This window comes from Eleutherodactylus coqui, chromosome 2 (assembly GCF_035609145.1).
Source record: "Eleutherodactylus coqui strain aEleCoq1 chromosome 2, aEleCoq1.hap1, whole genome shotgun sequence".
Classification (NCBI taxonomy): Eukaryota; Metazoa; Chordata; class Amphibia; order Anura; family Eleutherodactylidae; genus Eleutherodactylus; species Eleutherodactylus coqui.
The window spans coordinates 236642172-236665572 of NC_089838.1; the positions used below are offsets into that span (position 1 = coordinate 236642172).

Consider the following 23401-nt stretch of genomic DNA (forward strand, 5'->3'; position numbering starts at 1 on the left):
AGCTGTTACACATGGGTCGGAGTAGAGGCTACTGGTTTGACCCCTGTGTTGTGGGCAGCCTTTTTAAACTGCAGGCACAGCTCTCATTAAAATTGAGTGCTGCACCTATAGTTACAAGAACTGGCCACTACACAGAGGTTGGAGTAGCAGCTTTCACGGTGTTCGCCGCTTGTAGCAATGCTGACAGCAGGTGCCCGATCAGCAGATTGGTTGAGGTTTACCGCTCCTGACCCCAGTCAGTCAACTATTGATGACCTATTTCCCTGGAAAACCCTATTTAAGTTATGTATTGATGGCTACTCTTGAAAAATAAATTGGAAAAGAAACCAAAGTCTGCGCTATCCAATACAAATTAAAAATTGTTTGCTGCACCTACTGGCCAGATATATACAGGAGGAAGTCTTTCGGCATACATATGGTTCATAGAAGTATGCATATGTCTAGTATATAAATCGGGAGTTGTTCTCAGGCTGCACATGGACACCAAATACAGTGTAATATTAGCTATCCAGGGATTGCCCCACAATTTAAGGAGTTATCCAAACTTCAAATATTGGTAGCCTATCTTTAGGACAGGCCATCAATTTTTAATCGTTGGTGTCTGCTGCTCGGGATCCCTGCTGATTAAAGGGGCCGCAGCGCTCATTCAGGTACCGCAGCCTCTTCAGTGTTCACATCCGAGCAAGAACTTATTCATACTCAGAACACCATATTACTTATAGTGGTCGTTCTGTGTACTGCAGCCTTGTCCCGTTCACTTCAGTGAGAGAAGTCTGTAGTACTCAGAATGGCCACTATAACTTATGTAGCGTTTTGAGTACAAAGAAGTTCATGCTCAGATGTAAACATTGAAGAGGCTGCGGTGCTTGCAGGAGTGCTGTGGCCTCTTCAGTCTGCCTTTTTCAGGGATCCCAAGGAGCAGACCCGCACCGATCAGATATAAATGGCCTGTCCTTGGGATAGGCTATCGGTTTTTAAAGACTGAATGACCAATTCAATATTTCTCTGTTTAGATCTATTTTGGTGCTGATGAGAAGATGCCATTTCTAGTACACCGATAATATTGGTTGACTTGCACAATAGCAGCAATTGCTCTGCCGCCTATGTGAAAGATAATCTGGTTGGTGGAACTGAGCTATTGGGCATGTGTGTCCACCAGCACTAAACACATTAAGCTGACTTTCTGAAAAGGAGAAAACCTCATGAGTCATGACCTTGATATTGCTGTTACATATGTTACTATCTATATACAAAAATGGGGGTGGACAAAAATATGGAAACTCCATATGAAATGCATAGGATTTGAATCGGCGCTGAGCTGCCCTTTTGACTCCTGGTTGGCTGAGAGCTTTCCCACCAAACTTGTTTTTACTTCACCTCTCGTCCTGCTCTGAGTGGTTTGGGCAGCCAGCTGGTTACAGCAGCTGAGTGCCTTAAACCCCTGACCAGTGGAATCTTGTTGCTTGGGCAGATCTTCACTTCGGCTGGCAGCGCCTGTGTCATATTGCATCTACTTAAAATTGGTCTCCACATGTCTTGGTTGAAATATGATTAATATAAGGCATGCATTTTGTATGGTGTTTTCATATTTTTGTCCATCCCCTGTATATGTCAGAGTACTGCAAACCTCGGCGCGCTGCTACTGACGTCACAAGTGAGAAGATGGCTAGAAGGCTGGAGGAGTGTTTAAACTAGGGACTGGGGGGAAAGGGTAAAATGAGAAATAGTGGGGTAGCCAGGGTAGCTAGCGACCCGGGTCTAAGTAAGGGGAATGGAGGTCGAGCGGGGGGGGGGGGTTAGTACAGTTAGAAGTGATAGATCAGCCATTAGTATGAATAGCAACAAAACGAATTTAAAGAACAAAAAAAACGATATAAATTGTATGACCACGAATGCAAGAAGTCTGATTGGTAAAGTGGGTGAGCTTGAAGCGAGAATGACTGATGAAAATTATGATCTAGTCGGAATAACGGAAACATGGCTTGATTATAAGTGTGATTGGGCGGCGAATTTACAGGGGTACAATCTCTTCAGAAGCGACCGAAGGAACCAGAAAGGGGGAGGGGTATGTCTGTACGTTAAATCGTACTTAAAGACGAGACTTTGTCTTCATTCGGCCTTACGAACTATGTTACTGCAAACCTCTGTAAACCAATAGGATATAAAGGAGGCAGTCTGAGATGCCTGCCACTCACATTACCTGGGACTGACCCAGTTCTTGCTTGCCGAAAGAAAGAAGAGAATCGGGATTTATGAACATTTGTGACAATTTTTTGTGACTTACCATTTCCTCTTAAAAGAATTACCTGGAACTATGCGTTTTTTGTTCCTCATTACATCGCATTTTCCTTGTGTTCCCACAAAGAATTTAGTTTGCTAGAGCCTGTTACAAAGACTCTGTTTATAGTGTGCCTTAAAATAGTATCTGTCTCCTATGATTATGTTCAGTCCTCATGGCTTCATGTTTGGGAAATCAGATTCTTACATCTTTACTCTTGAAAAGCTTGGAGCTTGGTGAGTGCTTTGTATCCTAAACAGGATTTGAACTTGAAAGTCTCGCATGTCAAAGGGAAAAAATGGTAAAAGTAATGAATATGTAAATAGATGATTTTAAAACCCACTTCTGAGTCATAAGTCAGAGCACATTGCAACTTAGTAATAGGAAAAGAGGATACAGAACAATCTGCATTGATTTATTCCCTCAAAGCTGCTGCGAATTGTCTGGACTGTTGCTATGATTGAAGAGGAGACCTAAACACAACTCACACTAGCAGTCAATGGAAAAGGCTACTCCTCTAAATGTCTGGCAGGGGCAATCCTAACCTATTAGCCTTTTGGGTACCCCTCTGTTAGTATGGACACAATACCCACTGCTCAGCATGAAATACACAGAACCTGCCATACATGAACACAAACATGTCTGGGGTTAAATGGAATGTGTCATCAGAAAATGACCTACTTGTTTAAAGAACTAGTACTATCTCCCACCCCTCTTTTTTTTCTTTCCCTTTTACACCCTTCCTCATTCTTTATTATTTTAAATTTTTTGTTATATCTCTTGTTTGAATGCCCTATTAAATGTTTTAAGAAGACCAGTCTGACACAAACCTTTTGGTTCCTTACCTAAAATCATTCCTATGATAAAGGCCCGTCGCTAAAGGCTCATTTAGACACAATGATTATCGGTCAAAATTCACTCAAAAGACCTATTTTGAGCAATACTTGTTGCGTGTAAACATGCCCATCTTTCACTCCTTCTGCCGAATGATGAAATCTATTATTCGGCAGAACAGCTGATTAGAAAGACCGCACGCTGTGTTCTGCCAGGGAGCACTAATTACATTGTCTCAGTTGTCAGTCCCGTGGCAGAACAAAGGGAATTTCTTCAGAGAAAAGCAGGCAGTCTGTTCTCTGAAGACTGCTCTCGGTGGCTCACATGCTACTAATTGGTACTAATGGGCATTAGTTCCAAGTAGTATTTTGTGCAAAATGATTGCTCAAAAGCCATCTTTTGAGCGATCATCTTTGTGTGTAAATGCACCTTAACTTTTTTGATCTGTATCACCCTCTGGCCATATTTTTTAGATTTGGTCATTCTTTCAACAGTACATATTCACTGAAAGACTGCAATGTGAATCCCTGATCGACAGTCTAATGGACAGGGTATTTTGTCTGTTTCATTTGCTAGTCGCAGTGGGTAATGGTCATATCTGACCTGCTCCTCCTCCAATAAGGTCGGCCCTCTGCACCTGTCACAAAAAAATGCCCACAACAATAACCCATAGAAGTCAACGTGTCCCCTCTAGTCTACACGTCTCTATGGTCCATGTAGCTGCTGTAAAGCAAATCTCTCAATGCTGCACTAGTAGATTAGCACTCAGACATGCAGTGGTATCATACAACTATTTCTTCTGCACCGCTCGCTGCATGCAGATGAGCCCTAGACCATCAGACGGGCAGTCTGCTTGGCTCAGACTGGTCCTGTCTATCTGCTCTGTCTTCTTCAGTCCCCCTCTTTGCCTAGTGATTGATAGCTTCCTACTGCTAGGCAAGGGGAGGAGCTGAAGGAGACCCAGAGCAGAAGCACAGGATCAGTCTGAGCTGAGTGGACCGCCTATCGGACTGTCTCGGGTTCATCTGCATACAGAACAGGAGGTTGAAGAATGAAGATTTCCCTATGGTAGAAGTGCGGAAGAAATAAAGGTATGATGCATTGCATGTCTGTGCACTGCTCTACTAGTGCTAATAGTTCATGCGGCAGAACTTTCAGCAGAACTCCTCTTCTGAGGAAACAAAGGTGTGCTGTGCAGAATGTTTGCAGGACTTAAAGGGATATTTCATGCAAAACCAAATTAAGCAGTGTCCACAAGAACTACCGATCCTTCTCTTCTTAGGTCTGTCTGTTTTTTTTTAATTTATAGGCCATTATATTCATAGTGATCTATAGAGCTCAGTGTGTCATATCTGTGACTATGTAATTCCCAGAGTTGTTCTCCTGGTTCAATTGGTCATGCTCCACCACCTTATGGCTTACTACTGTACATAAGGGTGGCCATACACGTTACAAGTAGATTAGTGGTTGAACAATTGTCTGATTGTTGCGCTGATGAAGTCATAAATATTTTACTCCATATTGGCACGTTGCGGTTGTTCCAACCGGCCTTGCATGTTCAGTGTCACCGGGGGAAGGACAAACTATCCTTCACTGAATGCTTTTTATGATGGAGCTATAATTTGTGTCCCAGCCGACTGTACTATACGCATATACAGTCAAGTACTAGCAACTATTGGATGAAACTTTTAACCGCTGCCGACTTCTCCGACAATGCCAGTCTGTCATCGGCTAAAATGGTTCTTCATTCTTAAATTTCACGCAACAAATGGTCCTTTTGGTAGACCTCATCCATTGGATCCATTTGGATCAGCTTTAGGCCGGTTTCACTCGGCAACTAAAAATAACGGTCCAGGTCCTCCCGCTGCATGGATTGCTTCATCTAGTGCTACTCAGCCAATCAGAGCCATCGCATCCTGGGGCCGGGATTTATAAAGCCCACAACCAGGAAGTGATGATCTGTGGCCGAATGAAGACTGCAGGACACACGGCGGAGCTCTGGACAGCAGCAGGAGGACCCGTACCGAGCCTGCTGGGTAAATATTCCTTTTTTTTTTTTTTTTAAAAGGGAATGCAGCTAGTTTAGGGGTAGGGCTTAACCTTCTTACGATAAAATCTCAATGTGGGCGGCAGTAGCAATGTATGATTTTTCACAAGAAAAAATGCATCACTAACGCTACAAAATCACAGGAACTCAGCTACAATATCGCCATGATTTTGTAGCAGCGAGATCGCTGTCACCTGTTTTGAAAGAGGCCTTATACTAAGGAACTTTTACACAGGCAGATCATCTGCCTAGGCTAATACTCACTGGCTAACAATCAGTACTGTGATTGACTCTTCTTAAAGGCCCATTCAGACTCAACGATAATCGCTCAAAAGACGTCGTTCAAGTGACCTTGCGCTGCCGGCTGAGGCTGCAGAAGACAAGCGGGGTGTCCCCGCTTGTCTTCTGCATACAGCTGTTCTCCCCGCTTCGAGTGCCCGTCTGTTATACAGCCGAGCGTTTGGAGCAGAGGATGCAGAAGACAAGTGGGGTTCCAAATGTTTTCTGCACTGAGCTCCCTGCTGTTATACAGCTGAGCGCTCCATGCTGGGTATGGAGAACAGAGCTGGGCTGCTCTGTTCTTCATACCCAGCCTGTCATCAGGGAGCGGGATACAGATGAAACAATAGTATCAGCTGTATCCCGCTGGGAATCCCTGATAAGGCTCATCGTTGTCTTTCAGCACGTTGAAAGACGACGATGAGCGATGGCGTAACGAAAACTGCACGATGTCAGTACAGTTACACACAACGATTATCGCTCAAAAGATGGCTTTGAGCAACTTTTGAGCAATAATCGTTGTCTAAATGGGCCTTAACTCTTTGTCTACATGGGCAGATGATTGGCTGTATCCGGATGAACTATTTTTAATACAATTGTTTTTCTCCTTACAGCTATCACTGGTCGGCACATATTTCCTTGTTTACAGAGAGATGCGCAGCCAACCAGAAAGCATTATTATGTTCTGTATAAGACACGATCATACAACGAACAAGCGTTGGCTGATGGCTATCACATGTACATGGCCCAATAATCTGGCAAAAGAACATTGAGGTGAATGTTCTTGCCCGACTCTCAGGCCATGTAGAACGCCGTATGTGCATAAACGCATGTGACTGCAGGTCAGTGTCTATTGCCTTCAAATATAAGCCCTTCCCTAAAAATCATTCCTGTTTGTGTACAAAAAAATGTATAAATAAAATTGTATATAAATATATATACAATCTCTCACCTCTCCGCTGCTGCCATGTAAATATTTCTCACGGGAAGTCCCCTTGTTACTGAACACTGTGACAGCACTGGCAGAGGATTTCTTCATCTCAAGGGGAGTAAAGAATCCCCTGGGCTGTGACCAATCACAGGCAGCACTTATCTTTCATTCAATGAATGGCTGAGAGCTGCCTGTGATTGGCTGAGCGCTCAGTCAATCAGATACAACCCTTTCAGCAGGTGGGGATTTTAAATCCCCGGCTGCTGAAAGAGCTTCAGAGCAGTGCAGGGAGAAGACAAGCTAGACCGCTGAAGAGAGGTGAGTATAATTTTTTTTATTTTTAACACATTCTAGTGGTGATTTTTCAGGGCAGGGCTTATTTTTAAAGCCCTTCCCCGAAAATCCCTGCAGTGCTTGCCAGCAGCCCATTGCTTTCCATTGGACTGCAGAAGTGCCAGTCCCATTGAAAGCAATGGGAGAACATCGCGATCCTCTGCCACAGCTGTAGCAGGAGATTCTTTACTCCCCGCAGGGATGAAGAAATCCTCTGCCACAGCTGTGACAGGGATTCTTTACTCCCCGCAGGGATGAAGAAATCCTCTGCCACAGCTGTGACAGGGATTCTTTACTCCCCGCTGAGATGAAGAAATCCTCTGCTACAGCTGTGACAGGGATTCTTTACTCCCCGCTGAGATGAAGAAATCCTCTGCCACAGCTGTGACAGGGATTCTTTACTCCCCGCTGAGATGAAGAAATCCTCTGTCACAGCTGTGACAGTGGATTTTTTTACTCCCTCTGGGGAGTCCTCTTGTCACTGAACACTGACAGTGCTGTCACAGTGTTCAGTGATGAGGGGACTCCCAGCTGGGGAATATTGATGCGCACCACGGACCTATGGTGCACGCATGTGCTATGTTTTGCCGATACGTATGTTTGCACGCCTGTAAAGCACGGACATGTGAACAAACCATAGGGAACCAATGTTTCTAATAGAAGTGTGTTTTTGTGCACACAACTGTAAGCACATAAACGCTCGTGGGAAGGCACCATTAATGTGCATGGCATTCTCTATATGCAGTGCTAGTTGTATTTTAGAATGAAATTGTGGTCCAATGTAGAAATACTATTCATTTCTGGACTTAAAAGGCCGGGGTCAAACGAACGTGCTTGCATTGTGTAATGTATGCACACATAATATGCAATAAATGGTGGTAATGAAAGTACATTGATTTCCATCGTTCCACTCACACTTGCCTACATTTATTGTGTATGTTACACGTGTAAAAATAAATTTAAAAAAATAAACGCAGCATGTTCTAGTTCACTGTATTACACGCATAAGAGCCCTATTGTTCTCTAGGGGGGCCTTTGAAACGCAGTGCATACACATTTACATTGCATATGTGCGGTGGTTGTTACGCATAGTGTGGTTCATACTCAGGCGTACGCAAGTAAAAACCTGACAATAGGCAACTCCATACGCCAGTAAAACGCTGTGAACTTTTACGCAGCGTACTACCATACGGTAGTGTGAGCCCCACCTAAGTGAAGCAACTGTGTGTGAAGTGCTAGCAGAGAATGATGTCATTACGGTTTGCTATGACTTTATGGCATAGGGTTATACTGCATGTATATGTTAATTAATTAGAACCATGTTGCCTTTGCCTACTTGTTGGGTATTCTTTCTAAAAATGTAGGCTAGTTTCACACGGGCAATCGCAATTTTGCCGCAAGAAAATCGTGGTAAAATCCCCTTTTTTTTTTATTTTTTTTTTTAGCATAACAGTCAATAGGACTTTCTAATGTTATAATCACATCACCTGAAAATCACAAGTTCGCGCTTTGTGATGTGATAAAAAGGAGGCTCCATAGGGAAACATGGGAGATTAAAAAAACGCGAAAACAGAGCATGTCGCAAGTTTTTTTTGTCTCTCACAACATCGCATGAGGGACAACATCGCATGAGGGAAAACATCACAAATGTGAAGGAAACCATTGAAAATCATTAGTTTCATAATTTTGCATTTTTACTCTCGCATTGCGCAAAAATTGCGTGATTTGATCGCCCATGTGAAGGCACCTAAAGGCCTCATGTCCACAGGAAAAATCAGGCCTGCCCCGGATTCTCCATGCAGAATCCCGCAGCCGGTCCCTCCTTTCCCGCGGACATGAGGCCTAAAAAGAAGATTTACTTACCTGTCTGGACGCTGCGGATCTGCCCTCCGTCGCAGCCAGATCTTCTTTCTTTGGCCCGGCGGAAGTGCACAGCACGCGCATGCGCTGTGCACGCCATTTCTTTTTTTAACTCCTGCGCTCCCGTATCGGAGAGCAGGAATTCAGCTGCAGGTGTGCCGCGCATCCGGATGGCTTCCATAGGCTTCAATAGAAGCCTGCGGGAGCCGTCCCCGTGGGAGACCCGCACTAAAATGGAGCATGCTGCGGGTGTTTTCCTGCACACGCAATCCGCGCCTCAAGGAAAAATGACATCCGCAGGTATTTAACTACCTGTGGGTTACCAATGCATCCCCAGGGGGGCGCGGATCACGCATGCGGAAGAAATGCTGCGGATCTGTCCCCGTGGACGTGAGGCCTTAAGGGAACACTAGTAGGAGTTCTTTTATGTATTTTGTTGGGATTTGTGATTTTGCCGCAATATCTCGATTGCCACTATGAAGGAGCCATTACTCTTGGTCTACCCCACAGTTAATTTTGGTCTGGCTAAATTGTATATCTAACGTTCCAAGGATATATGGGGAAAATAATGCAAATCCGGATAAAGAATAGTAATTTTGCACGTTGTGTAGCATAAGCAGAGTCATAAGAATTTTGCCTTGAAATTGTGCATCATGTACCATATATCAAAAACATGGTCCGCCTAATTGGCTTCCCATGAATTGGCCTTAGCATAAGCTATGACCTTGTCCCTCTGACCTTGGGAGAAGAACCTATGTGCCTGTGTTGTCTGTACAGATTATGAGAATATGCTGCAGCTATAGAAATAAATACAATCTAACATAATAAGCATGTTTGTATTAGCATTTAATTTCAGTTTTCTTTTTCCTGCGTTATATTCAGTTTTAATGCTGATTTTATTCTTTTTTTTGCTCTCCCTATATTTTTAGCCGCCCAATGACTAAATTTAGGTGGAATGAAGCCAGTGTGATTTTTAGCATTATTCTAAAAAAGTTTAGCAGACAGAATGGGATTCCTGCAGTTCTGTCTCACTTGTCCTGTTCTTTGAGGAAGTTATTTACACTATGGATGACTCTTTGCTGACGTGTGCTCACTGAACAATGTCATCAAATTTCCTGTTTTTTGGCCTTTGGAAAGCTGCTCTCCTATTTGCCACTTAGTAGAGAGATACATGGAGCCGGATACATACAACAGGCAGGATGTAAGGTTAATGCAGCATACTTGAGCAAATATGGTTGCTGTTCTGATAATTTATGGGTAACAACTTTCTCCTTGTAGTAAGAGTTTGCCAAAGTGTTCTCTCTTTTTATATAAAATTCTGATAGAATATAAATTTTTTTTATTTTACATTTTGTGCATATTTTTAGATGCCTGATTGCTTTACAGTATATGCTCAAAATCACATACTGCTAATTTTTCCACTACAGCAGCACAACGCTTGTACCAAGACCTAAAACCACTCAGTAACAAATAGTTAACAGGGATTTAATTTAAGAAAAAAGTAAATGAACTGTTTTGCATATACTCATACTACCCGGTTTCCCTGAAAATAAGAACTGTCCTGAAAATAAGCCCTAGCATGATTTTTTAAAATGGTGTCCAGGCAGCTATAGATGTAAAAAAGAAATATTTTGGAAAAAAATTAATATAAGATCCTGTCTTATTTTCGGGTAGGCATGGTAAAGCTGGTCATGCACTTTAGATTGTTGGCCAAGCTACAGCTATCTCCTCCAAATGCCTTCACAGTGTTGCAGACAGAATATCTTAAGTGTTTTCAGCTTTCTATACAGTTAGTGTTAGAGAGAAATTAGTATTCTTAACAAGGGCAGCTAGTGTTTCCGTTGGAGGTATCAGAAGCGGACAAATGGAATTTCCTTTGGAGTAAGGTGCTTGAACATGGGACAATCTGTCAGCAACAGCTGCCCGACAGATCGTCCCAGCAATATCCTTCATGTGCTTTTACACAGGAATGAACATTGCTGACTGAGTGGAGGTGTAATGGTGAATGGAGGTAGAGGGAGTCGGGGATCGTTCCGGTCTGGTCTGCCCGCCTTCCCTTCATAGTAAGCAGGCCGGCGATCAGAAGTGAATGACTGCCTGTTTACATGCAACGATATATCGTTCTGTTTTCTGCATGCATGATTTATAATTCTGTGGAAATGCAACTTTTGGGAAAGGGAAAGATTCTGTCCCATGCTTTTAAAAGACTGGAGGAAATAATCCCCTAAGGCGAATGGAGGGTTTCTAAACTGTCATGAAGGTAATTGAGGGGAAATTGGGTCATTGTGGTACTTGACTGAGTCCCAAACTCTGAGGTTGGGTTTACACAGGATGGATTTGCCGCGGAATTCTCGTGGATTGGCCACACCGAAAATCCCGCTGGAAAACCGCAGCTGCGGGTTTTGGAGTGGCTTCGCCGCCTGCATTTCCACTGCTGCCATCTCTCCCCATAGAGAGGAGAGGGGCCACTGCTGAAAAAAAATTGACATGCTGCGTCTTTAATTTCCACGCCGCATCACTACGTGCTGATTTGCACGGTTTAGTCGCTATGGATTGGCCGCAGCGTTGGAAGAGATTTTTGCAAAATCTCGTCCACTTTGCTGGCTAATCCCGGGATTGGGAGCTGCATGTGGAATTCCGCAGTAAATCCGTCCCGTATGAACCCAGCCTAAAGGAATGCCTGCTGATGGGATTAGGAATGAAGGACTTGTGTGTTGGCGGGATCCACAAAACCGAGTCTAGTAAGAGCTAGAGAGGCGTTACTAGCGAAGTGCAGGAGAGCTAATTGGGGTATCTGGGCCTCCTGGCAGTCCTTTGTATAATTGGGCACCCTGAGTCTTCCCTAAAGCCAGTGTTTGTACAAGGTGGAGCACACAACCTTTCGGATTGATAATCTTTCCAAAGGAGAAAAAAAAACATCTGCTGAAGTGTCTTCAAAATATGACCTGGGACATTGAATTCTGTAGAAATGTGTTTAGGACGAAATGTTTAAAAAGCATTTTTAAAGAATTCTTCCTATCCATGAAACAAAGTAATGTCTCCAACTCTTCAGAAGCATTTATGGTCATTTTGCGCAGAAGACTATATTTTGAGTATATAATGACCTATAGGAGTTAGTTCCCGGCTGCGTTGTACGATTTCGAATAGGGTGGGGGAATGGGGTTAACTACAGTCATATCTGAATATTTTGGTGCTGGATGCAATGCAGTGTTTGTGGAGGATTTCAGCCTGACTTGTTACATGTGATTTCATTTATTTTAGATTTACAGGTATTGTGATTGGGTAACACAAGGCTACATTGGCAACTTCATAATTTCTGAATCTGTTGAAAGATGTTGTGGGTGTAACTCGGCATTGACTGATTTCATGATCTAACCTGTTTCGTCTTAAGTTATTGGAAGACTTGTTGTGTAGCAAAGTAAACAATTATACTTTACTTCTCCCAGTTTTGATTTGGAACATATAGTGAATAGTGATTAGTGGCTATAGGATCGAAACCACTTTCTAATAACCAGTGCTAAAAGTGTTTCTTGGCTCTGGAAGCCCGCTGGCATTACACATCCTGTAATATGTTCTCAGATAAAGAAAACTTCTGAAAGTTCTTTGAGCGGATTCCTACATGCCTGGACCTTCTACAATTAGTTTAGACTGTAGGATCCAGAAGCTGAAAGGGATTGTATAAAACATGCAACTTATGGAGATGATCACAACAATGGAACCCTGTTTTATAAGCCTGGGTTCCCACGGGACGGAGATTTAGTGGAAATCTTGTGGCATGTCGGGACCGCAAGGAAGTTTGGCGCTGGTTTGAAGCTGCTTGTCTACCTGTATTCCACAGCGGAAATCTCTCCCCATAGATAGAAGAGTCCGCAGCGGAATCAGTGATACTTTTGAAATGTCGCGGATTTGAATTCCGCGCCGCATGTCAGTTTCCGCGTGGCTTGCCCACAGCAGTCTGTCTGCACTGTGTGGAGGAGATTTTTGCAAAACTTGTCCACCCTGCTGCTTGGTCTTAGGCCTCATGTCCACGGGGAAAATCAGGCCCGCTACGGATTCTCCATGGAGAATCCGTAGCGGGTCCCTCCTGCCCCGCGGACATGAGGGCTGAAAAGAAGAATTAACTCACCTCTCGCACGCTCCGGATCTTCCCTTCGTCGCGGCTTCATTTTCTCTCCATCGTGGCCGGATCTTCTATCTTCGGCCTGGCGGATGTGCACGGCACGTCGTTTGCGTGCCGCGCGCATGCGCCGGCCCGAAGAAAAAAGATCCAGCCGCGACGGAGAGAAGATGAAGCCGCGACGAAGAAAAGATCCGGAGCAGGTGAGTAAATTCTGATTTTGGTCTCATGTCCACGGGGAAAATCAGGCCCGCTACGGATTCTACATGGAGAATCCGTAGCGGGTCCCTCCTGCCCCGCGGACATGAGCGCTGAAAATAACAATTAATAAGAATTAACTTACCCGCAGTGGGCCGGGCACGTCTTCTCTTCCTCACGGCCGGATCTTCTTTCTTCAGCCGGCGGATGCACTTGGCACGCCGACGGCACGTCGGCGGAGTGCCGCGCGCATGCATCGGGCACATCCGCCGAGCCGAAGCAAGAAGATCCCGCCGTGAGGAAGAGAAGACATGCCCGGTCCGCTGCGGGTAAGTTATTCTTATTTTAGGTCTCCCGCGGATCCGGGCGGCTTCCATAGGCTCCATTTTTAAAAATTTTTTTTTTAAATTTCCTTTTATTGACCATCCGCGGGTATTTATCTACCCGCGGGTGGTCAATGCATCCCTATGGGATGCAGCTCCGCATGCGGGTGATCCGCTGCGGATTCTAAATCCTATTTTCCCCGTGGACATGAGGCCTTAGGCTTAAGAATGTCGGCGGAATTTCTGTGTGAAAAGTCTGCACGGAAATTCCGGGGCAATTCCGCCTGGTGTGAACCCAGCCTAAAGGTTTGTGAAAAACGGACGCCTTCGCTTTAAGATAGAAGCTCAGAAATGACTCTCTTGGTGTATATGAAATATGTCATACATAAGACCAAGACCCATTAACCAGTTTAATGTTGCCGTGTGGATGGAGATTGCCTGTACACTTGTTGCTATTTGTGTATCTATACATCGCACACGGCCGCACCATTTTTAAATGCTTCTTGGAAACAGTTTGCTCCCCCAACAATCTTTATACATGAAAGCCTTTTGCCTTATTTAGCAGGCACTGAGCCACGGCATAATAGATAATATGGTATTGTGTGATATGAAACATTACTATTATATACCCATTTACAGTACCATTGCACAGCGCTTGTTTGTGATGGAGCTAAGCTCTGCAGGGAGAAGAGAGTCTACGGAGAGTTTGTTCCCATAGTTACTTGATCTTGTGAAACCGAATAAGAGGAAGATATCAGGAGGGGGAGGTTTGTGTTTACTACCAGCGATCACATAATGTGTCACATTGATAACAGCAACAGTCTATTCCTGCGGAGCAGAACGTGAGCGGGTCAGGGACTCCTAGGGATTTTTACTCCATTGCCACCATTCTTAAAGTTGGCACATGTGACCTCTTATACCGCATTGTGCCTAAATACTAACCCAAAGGACAGTCCTGCAGGTCCTGCCAGTGGAGCAGAATACATTTTAGGACCATGTAAAATATACAGAGATGTCCTCATTTGATACCTTTTTGGGTAATTTAAAGGTTTTTTTTTCAGATGTTTAACATATGAGAATATAGACGGTAAAACGATCCCTTTAAATGCAGTACAACTACTGCTGTAGAAAGGGGCAACTTGGAGTACGAAATAACCAAAGCAATCATGTCCATACTAGTGCAAAGCCCTTGGCAGCTGCATCCCATCATTCTGTATTCAATATCCCGTAATGTCAAAGTGAAAACAGAATCTTTGTAATTTTTTTAAAAAAAGGAAAAACTAACACCGATTTCTAACATTTCTCCTTAACTGTGACTGCTGCCTCTCATTGGCTCAGCGCAGGGACCAATCTGATTGGTCCCGCTGAGCCAATGAGAGGCAGCAGTCACTCACCCATTCATAAATTCATGAATGGGTGTGAGTGAGATCTGCCTCTGATTGGTCAGGCTGTGACCAATCAGAGGCAGCTCATTCAGCAGGCGGGGATTTTAAATCCCCGGCTGCTGAATACTACTCACAGCTGTTCAGAGCAGTTCAGGAGGACTGCCGCCAGCCGCGCTGAACTCCGTCTGCCGGGACCAGGTGAGTGTATATATAATGTGTATATATAATGTGTATATATATATATATATGTGTATGTATGTATGTATGTATGTATATATATATATATATATATATATATATATATATATATATATATATATATATATATATATATATATATATATATATATATATATATATATATATATATATGTGTATATATATATATATGTATATGTGTATATATATATATATATATATGTATATGTGTATATATATATATATAATGTTTTTTTTTTTTACACATTTCTGGATGAATTGCAAGGAAGGGCTTATATGTTTAAGCCCTTCCTGACAATTCATCCCGCGATCGCCGGCAGCCCATTGCTTTCAATGGAGCCGGCTGTATTGCCGGCTCAATTGAATTCAATGGGATAACATCGTTCTTCTCTGCCACAGCTGTTACAGCTGTGGCAGAGGAGAACGATCGTTATGCTGACAGTGGGGGGGGGGGGGGGTGTCTCACTCTTGCCACTATTGTGGCTTAATAGTGGGACCTGGGAACTTGAGATGCAGCCCAACATGTAGCCCCTCGCCTGCCCTATCCGTTTCTGTGTCGTTCCCATCACTTTCTTGAATTTCCCAGGTTTTCACAAATGAAAACCTTAGCGAGCATCGGCGAAATACAAAAATGCTCGGGTCGCCCATTGACTTCAATGGGGTTCGTTACTCGAAACGAACTCTCGAGCATCACTGAAAGTTCGACTCGAGTAACGAGCACCCGAGCATTTTGGTGCTCGCTCATCTCTAGTAAAATCCCTAAAGTGTCTGGTCCTTTTTAGGACCAAAACAGCCTGGTCCTTAAGGGGTTAAAAGGTGGTTGTCTTGATGAGATGAGCCCTTATAACGCTATCTAGATGACAGCTGTATTTTTAAATAGGATCAGAAATCTGCAATCTAAAACCTTTCCAGGTGCTTACACATATTTCTGCAGGTGGCTCTACATGGACCTCTCTCATGAGTGGAAGAAAGCAACATTTTTTTTACTTGCCCTAAAACTAGTCTTAATAAAAATAATGTTTTGAAGCGTCAAATGTCCGTATTTTGACCACAAATCCTTCACTCCCAGAAAACCTACTCTTGTTCTAACGTGGGATGAGAGATCAGGAGAAGGAAGGTGCCCTATGGGTTCGGTAAGCCAAACTTCCGACTATGACTCTTCTACTTTTCCATGAATGGTGGGCAAACCTAATCTACTCTTCCTGGCAGTGTTGATGTTCTCCTCTGTGGAAATATTGACCATACAAAGATATTTAGCTTTTTTCTGTTGCTAATTACTGTTTAATTTCTTTTTTTCTTTTTGAGGTTTCTGTATTCCCTCTCATTCTTACAGGAATTTGGGATGCATATTATTATAATATCTAGTTCGTTATGTTCATGATAACATTTGCGATATCTACCAAGCCTGAGAAAATGACTAGATTCCCAAAATAAGACCAGCTTTAAAATACAAGGTTTTTGCAATGGATTTGACTTGGATGCTGCATGTTTTGATTGGATGCCAAGAATACTTTAGTAATACAGATTCCAATCTGACAATGGGAGGCCAGTCATTACTATGGGATAGGGGTGACAATAGAGGCTTGCCAAGTATTTTTAGCAAGATTAAGTATGAAGAATTAGAAATGGCAACAGTTCTTGTGATTCTGTCTCAGGTAATTTACACTAGGTAAGATGGTAAATACTCGGGTATAAACCAACTTGTGATTTTTCTCTGTTCAACTTTGTTTAACCCGTTTAACCCATTTAACCAGCTTTCAGAATAAGATTGTCATCCAGGAAAAGGCTAAATCAAACTGAACAGTAATGTATTCAGATATGTTGTCATGCGCAGTGTAATATCGCTGCCATAGGCCATATCACTCCCAGCCCCACAGGCGGTAAAACCCTGTGTGACTCACGCAGGGTTTAACGCATACGGCCTTGTGAGTCTGCCTTACCTGCAAAACTTTACTCAAAAGTATTTGTAAACTATGGTTGCAAGTATACCAATGTATATTTGTCCTATATGTCCGCATATATTTTCTTAAGGGTAGACAATAGCTTTCTGCTTTCTGCTATTTTTGCTAAAAGAGGTAAACTTTAAATGGTATGTCTTAAAGGGGTTGTCTCCACGCTGAAACGGGTTTTTCTTTTATTCAATAGGCCCCCCGTTCGGCGCGAGACAAACCCAAGGGATGGGTTAAAAAAAAAAAAAGTTTATTACTTACCCGAATCCCCGCGCTGCGGCGACTTCTTTCTTCCTTTACCAAGATGGCCGCGGGGATCTTCACCCACGATGCACCGCGGGTCTTCTCCCATGGTGCACCGTGGGCTGTGTACGGTCCATTGCCGATTCCAGCCTCTTGATTGGCTGGAATCGGCACATGTGACGGGGCGGAACTACGAGGACCAGCTCTCCGGCACGAGCGGCCCCATTCACCAGGGAGAAGACCACACAGCGCAAGCGCGTCTAAAAACACCAGAAGACAGCGAATTTAGACGGATCCATGGCGACGGGGACGCTAGCAACAGAGCAGGTAAGTGAATAACTTCTGTATGGCTCATAATTAATGCACGATGTATATTACAAAGTGCATTAATATGGCCATACAGAAGTGCTTAACCCCACTTGATTTCACGAGACAACCCCTTTAAGGCCCATTTACACACGACGATTATTGCTCAAAATTCGTTTAAAAGAGTGAAAGGGAGTAATAATCGTTACGTGTAAACGCAAAGCTGTTGTGCGCTATTTGTTCACTTGTCATTTATCATTTAGTCCTTGGAAATTCGCTTTTTGTTTAATTTAAATGGAATTCATTCATTGTGAAAGACTTGAGGGGAGGGCTGATTGTTTGCACAATGATTACTTCTTTAGGGCCCCTTTTTTGACAGGATGTGTGTCAGGCAAACGATGCCCAACACTCGTCCTGTGTAAATGGGCCTTAATGCAGCATAAAAGATCAGCGATGAAGCTCATCATTCAGTTTAAACAGCGGCCGTTCAGTAGTGAACGACCGCTGTGTTATCTCAATGAAGGGGGGCGGGGGAGTGAGAGGAGAGAAATCTCCTGCACTGCCCCGCCCCCCTGCTGGCCGCTCCGTAACACAGCCAGCTCTGCTAGCTCCCGTGCTGGAGTACGGGAGCGCGGAGACACAGGGACGAGTGTCGGGCATTGTTTGCCCGACACTTGTCCTGTGTAAATGGGCCTTTACTCATGCCTGCAGAAAACAAAGGAATCTTGCAGGCCAAATTTTCATTGCATAAACACAGGCATATACCAGTGTTTACTTTAGCTAATGAGGGGAAGGGAGAGTATTTCAGACGATTATATGTAAGTTTAAAAGTTCAGCATTTTATGCAAACAAGTTGTTAATTCGTTCAGTCTTTCCGTCATTCAAATGATAATCGTTGCATGTTACTGCCCATTTACACTGAAAGACAATCGCTCAAAAATCCCTCAAATGGCAGTTTGAGTGACCGATTTGAGCAATCCTTTTTGCATAGTCTATAGTAGCTAATTGGCTGCTTAAGAGTTAATGCAGGCGGAGCCAGATACCGCCACAATGGCTCATCAGTATATTCAAATAGCTGCACTGTTCTCAGAGCTTTCAGCTGGTGTCCCACTGATAACTGCCAGCAGGATACCAGCTGAAAGAATACTATCAGCGCTGCCCACTGAGAAAATCAGCGTGCGGCGCTGATAAGTCATTGGTTATTTCTAGATTGCTAGAAATCACTGATGAACAAATAGCGCACGATGGCAGAGCATTTAGACACAACGATTATTACTCAAAAGATGGCTTTTGAGCTAATTTTGAGCAATAATCGTTGTCTAAATGGGTATTTAAAGAGCCATTATTCAGACTGGCAGATTGGGAATTACATTTGCATATCCTTGGACAGTATACATCTGCCTTCCCTGGAAAAAAGGCAAATATATGTTCTTTAAAAAAACCAGATTTGATATAACCAAAAATACCAGATAATGTCTAATTAAATACTAATTATATTTTTGTTGTATTCTACCCCATATAAACTTTGCTTTAGGCTTGGTTAATACTGCCATCACAGCTTCCTTTTTTACAGGAACCACTATGGATATGACAAAACCGTTTTGTTTTTTTTTGTTTTTTTTGCCTGTCCGTAATAAAAGAACATAGTAGCAATACTAGCAACCATCTGTAAAAAGCAGGTGCCATGATTGCTGAAAAAACAACAAAACAGTAAAAACTGTGTTAATTTGCATGTAAAATTGCTGAGGAGTTTAGCTTACTGTTGTAAAACTTTTGCTTTTTATGAAGGTAGTTCAATTAAATTAGACTACAGTATAATAAACCTGGATGTGTGCGGTCAGCAATATGCAATATGACATCCCCAAATTTCTGTGTAGGATTCGGTCAGGTATACAGATCCCGTTAGCATTCAGTTCAATGCAGGTTACATTTAATTGTTTGTTTGAATCAATGTTTGTTTATTTTTTGTCAAATATTAGTGGCTTCTATTGCTTAAAATTGCTAAAAACTAGAAAATATTTAGGTAGATGCAGAAATCCAGCCTTCTCCTTTCAGAGTAGTTTACCCCTTGTCATGAAAGGAGAAGACGACCTTTCAACCATGAAACTGCAAAAGAAGTGAGACCATATCCTGGGATGATAAAGAAATGGATAATTTTGTAAATGTGCTTGTTTTGGCCCATTCCCACTTAAGGTTGACACGGGAGGACTGCCTTCCTTCGTGCTGCTTCCGTTTTACTGGATGATAGTGAACTTTCAGGAGAGGCAGCTTATTCAGCAAGTGTGTGTGGGGTGGGGGGGGGGGGGGGTGAATAGAGTCTAAGAACCAAACTTTTTACTTTGTAGCAGATGGCATGACAAAATGGCTGGGTTTTATTGATACTATGTCTATGGAGAAGGGCAGGTGTGAGCACATCACGTACTGCCAAACAGGACAAATAGGACCGACGCTGGTTTGTATGGATTACGTCACTTCTATCTTGCATCCTTCTATTTTGAGCCAGGGGAGAAACTAGAGACTATGGCGGGCAGAATTGTAAAAAATTTTTTAGCCCTCCCCAAAAAATAATTTTAACTTGTAGTTTGTTTTTTTTTTCCTGTTATGTCTACAGTTTGTGTAAAAATGTTGGGAAATCACCAAAGTATTACTTTTGGCAAATGGGGAAAACTTTTCTATTCTATGTTGAATGCACTGATTTTACGGCTGGTTAATGATTCTAGTTGGTCGTTTTTCACATTTCCAGGAAATGTAATCTTGTTTGCCAGAATACTTTTAAGTACTGTCAGTGATGTCTAGAGAAGACTAGACAAAACTATCATCGGCTCTGAGCTTTCCTGAGCCAAGGTCGAGTACAGATGATAAATGTTCCGTTCTGTCAGTTACTGGACGCAGTAACAAACCTCCTTCCAGCACTTGGTTTACAATGATTTTTATACCCCCGTTGGAAGATGCATGAACGTGTTTGGGGTTGCACGATCAGATATCTTGCAGAGCATGGCAGACGTAAAATGAGGGCATATCAGTCAGCAAAGCCTTTACAAAGCCCCCAGGAATGGACAAAGCCCAGCAGCTTGGTCATGCATGTATCGGCTTCACATGGGCGGGATATGCGTGTTACGAGACGTACTCACAAGTATGAACCCCATTCTTTTGAATAGGGTTATACACGTGAGCAATTTTCAAAATACCGCGATGAGGAAGAAAAATTGCGGCACTTCCTATCTTTGGACGTGCCCTTGCATCACCCATGGTTTTCAATAGGGCCGGCAGCAGCATCACACCATGTGCTAGGTGCACTCGAATGAGATGTGAAGTCTTGCCACTGAAAACAATGGGAGACCCTCCGCAATCCGCTGTGGCGGCTGTCAGCCGCAGCGGAGGATCGCTACTTCCCCAAAGTGATGCAAGGCGGTTTTGATATAAAAATGCCTTTCATCTGCGGGGAAATCGCAAGTTGGTGAGCGCAATATCAGGCCGTGATTCAAAGCCCAATATCGAACTTGGCTCCTTCACATGAATGTGTGATTACAGCGTATTACACATGCTGGTTTTACACATGCAATCTCCCATAGGCTGCCATGTTGCCGCCCATACATAATGCATGAAATACGCATGCAATAAAGATGGCATAGTGCATGGCGATTGGCGTCACACAGCAAGTACACAATGTCATTGCGTATCTGCCGCATGACCGTCTCGTGTGGAACGCAGAGAATTACGCTTATGCTCTAAAATGAATATTTAGAGATGGGGATTCTGTGACCTTAAAGGGGTGTTTCCAAGATAGACTTGCCTATCCCTAGAATAGGTTATAAGTCTGATCAGTGGGGCTCTGTGTACTCGCTCACACTGAAGTGAGATTGAATTAAACTGTGGCCAAGCACGTGCGGCCAACTGCTTCATACATTTTAATGAGACTGAATGAAGCAATGATCGTACATGAGATTTCCATCAATCTTCTCACTGCAGCGGCTGGGGAGAAGGGTGCAACGAGCTGCGAAGAAGAGCGGTGGACATGGGACCTCCGTTCTAGGCAGCGGAGGGGGTCTCAGCAGTGTGACTTCCAGTGATTTAGACTTTTATCACCTATCCTGGGAATACCCCTTTAAATTTACCTGTCATAGAAATTTGAATGAAGGTTCAGTCGCGATACCAGATACAGCCTTTCGACACAAGTGGTGCTGTTTTTTTTTTTTAAGGGAAAAGAAACTTTTTTTTCTTATTCTCCATCAGCCAAGCTTTGAATGAATAAAATCGGAAAACTGTGTCAACAGTCAACTTTCCAAAATATGAATATGCCGCTGTTGAAGGCGCCCGGAAGATGTCCTTGCAAAAAAAAAAAAAAAAATAGATAGAGATATATATGGAGTAATTTTATATTCTTTCAAGTAGTTGAAATGTGTTAATGTATAATGTGCCTGTCGAGCTGATGCATTTATACTGTATAGGAAAACTAAGATATATTGTCTTGTTGTTTTCCAGATGTCAGCAGTTTTCATATTCTCATTTGTCCTATATGAATCAGCCGGTTGAATAAATGTCCACTACTCACAATGTGTCATGGAACAAAACTATTGAGATACATTTTTGGAAAATGACTTTAAACATAAAGGGGTATTCTGCTGAGTGATATTTATCACGTCTGGGAAATTTGCCCTCAGTGTCTAATTGGTAGTTCTGGAAACGAGAGCAAATACCCCCAGACGTTTGTGTTCTATGTACATACTGTACGTTTCTGTTTTTGGAATGGCCCTTTAAGATCACCGCTTCGTTATATATACTATGATGTGTATATGGTCACAACAGGTTCTTAACTGCGAGTTACAGTATGTATTTCTGCCTGTAGCTGATTATTTGGTGCCCACCCATGTGCATTGCCCTGTTGCTTGGTATTTTAATATATATATTTTGGGGGTTTTAATGGATCTGACACACAAAACTAATGTTGTGTTTTATTTTTCTCATAGGCAGCTGTAACAGAAGTGCAGTTTGGTCCGATGAGACTCCACCAAGATCAACTTCAGGTATTATGTAACATTTTGTGGAGTAACATAGTATGTAAGGCCAAAAAGACATATATGTCCATCACGTTCAGCCTTTTACACCCCAATGGTGATCCACAGGTAGGCAAAAAACAAACGAGGGTAGAAGCCAGTATTCGCCATTTAAGGGAAAAATTCTTTCCGGACTTGAATCTGGAAATCGGAATAATTCCCGGATCACCAACCCTTCTGAAGTTATTAATGATTATAACCTATAATATTGTATCGCTCAAGAAAGGCGTCCAGGCCCCTCTTGAACTTTTGTCGAACTTGCCATCACCACGTCCTCAGGCAGAGAGTTCCATAGTCTCACTGCTTTTGCAGTAAAGAACCCCAGAGTATGTTTGACTTATTTATACAAAAATGCAAGCATGAGTCAAAGCATTCACTGAACACACTGGAGATTAATCTTCTTCATCACAGATGTCCCCCGTAAGGCCCCCTGTTCACGCGGAATATCGCTAGCTATATTCCGCCACAAGGGAGAAGGGGGGAGTGCTGATAGCCTCACCGCGGAGAGTTGTGGCAAACGCAGCATGCCGCGATTTAAATCCCGCGATTGGAGAATTGCTACGATTCTCCGCTCGTGGACGCCGGCGCTGTGCTTTTCATGGTAATCCTATGGAAAGCTTTACAGAGCGGGATCTGCAGGCGATTTATCACAAGCAGATCATCGCCCGTGGACAGGCAGCCTTACTTCATCAACAAAATGTAATACTAGACAAGGAGAACCAGAGCGAATTCCTACTGCATCTGTTTGAGGGCTCACTTATTTAGCACCCCATATTACCCATGTGAAACTAAAGCTGCCCTGTTAAAAAGGGGTATTCTTGGCATATTCACAGTGTCCTTAGTATTTTGTACTAAGAATGGGAAGGGAATCTGTTTATCAGGCATGTTACCAGAATTACCTCCTCTGTAACGAACTGTAATTCATGGTATTAATGCGCAGTGGATTCGGGAAGTCATTATCTGTGGTTTTGTGTCAAAATCTCATAAAAGCTATAAATTTTCTTGCTTTTGAAATAAATTATTCAGCAGCTGAAAATATTAGTTC

General features: G+C 43.0%; 1 protein-coding gene across 3 annotated transcripts in view; it reads left to right on the plus strand.

Moving 5' to 3' along the window:
- Positions 1–23401, plus strand: part of PDE8A (phosphodiesterase 8A) — a 261199-nt gene that overhangs the window by 147580 nt on the left and 90218 nt on the right. For all 3 annotated transcript variants that reach the window (XM_066592664.1, XM_066592665.1, XM_066592663.1), the window contains exon 2: positions 22270–22326. In XM_066592664.1, coding sequence (XP_066448761.1) covers positions 22270–22326 — 57 coding nt within the window. The remainder of the gene's footprint in view (positions 1–22269; positions 22327–23401) is intronic.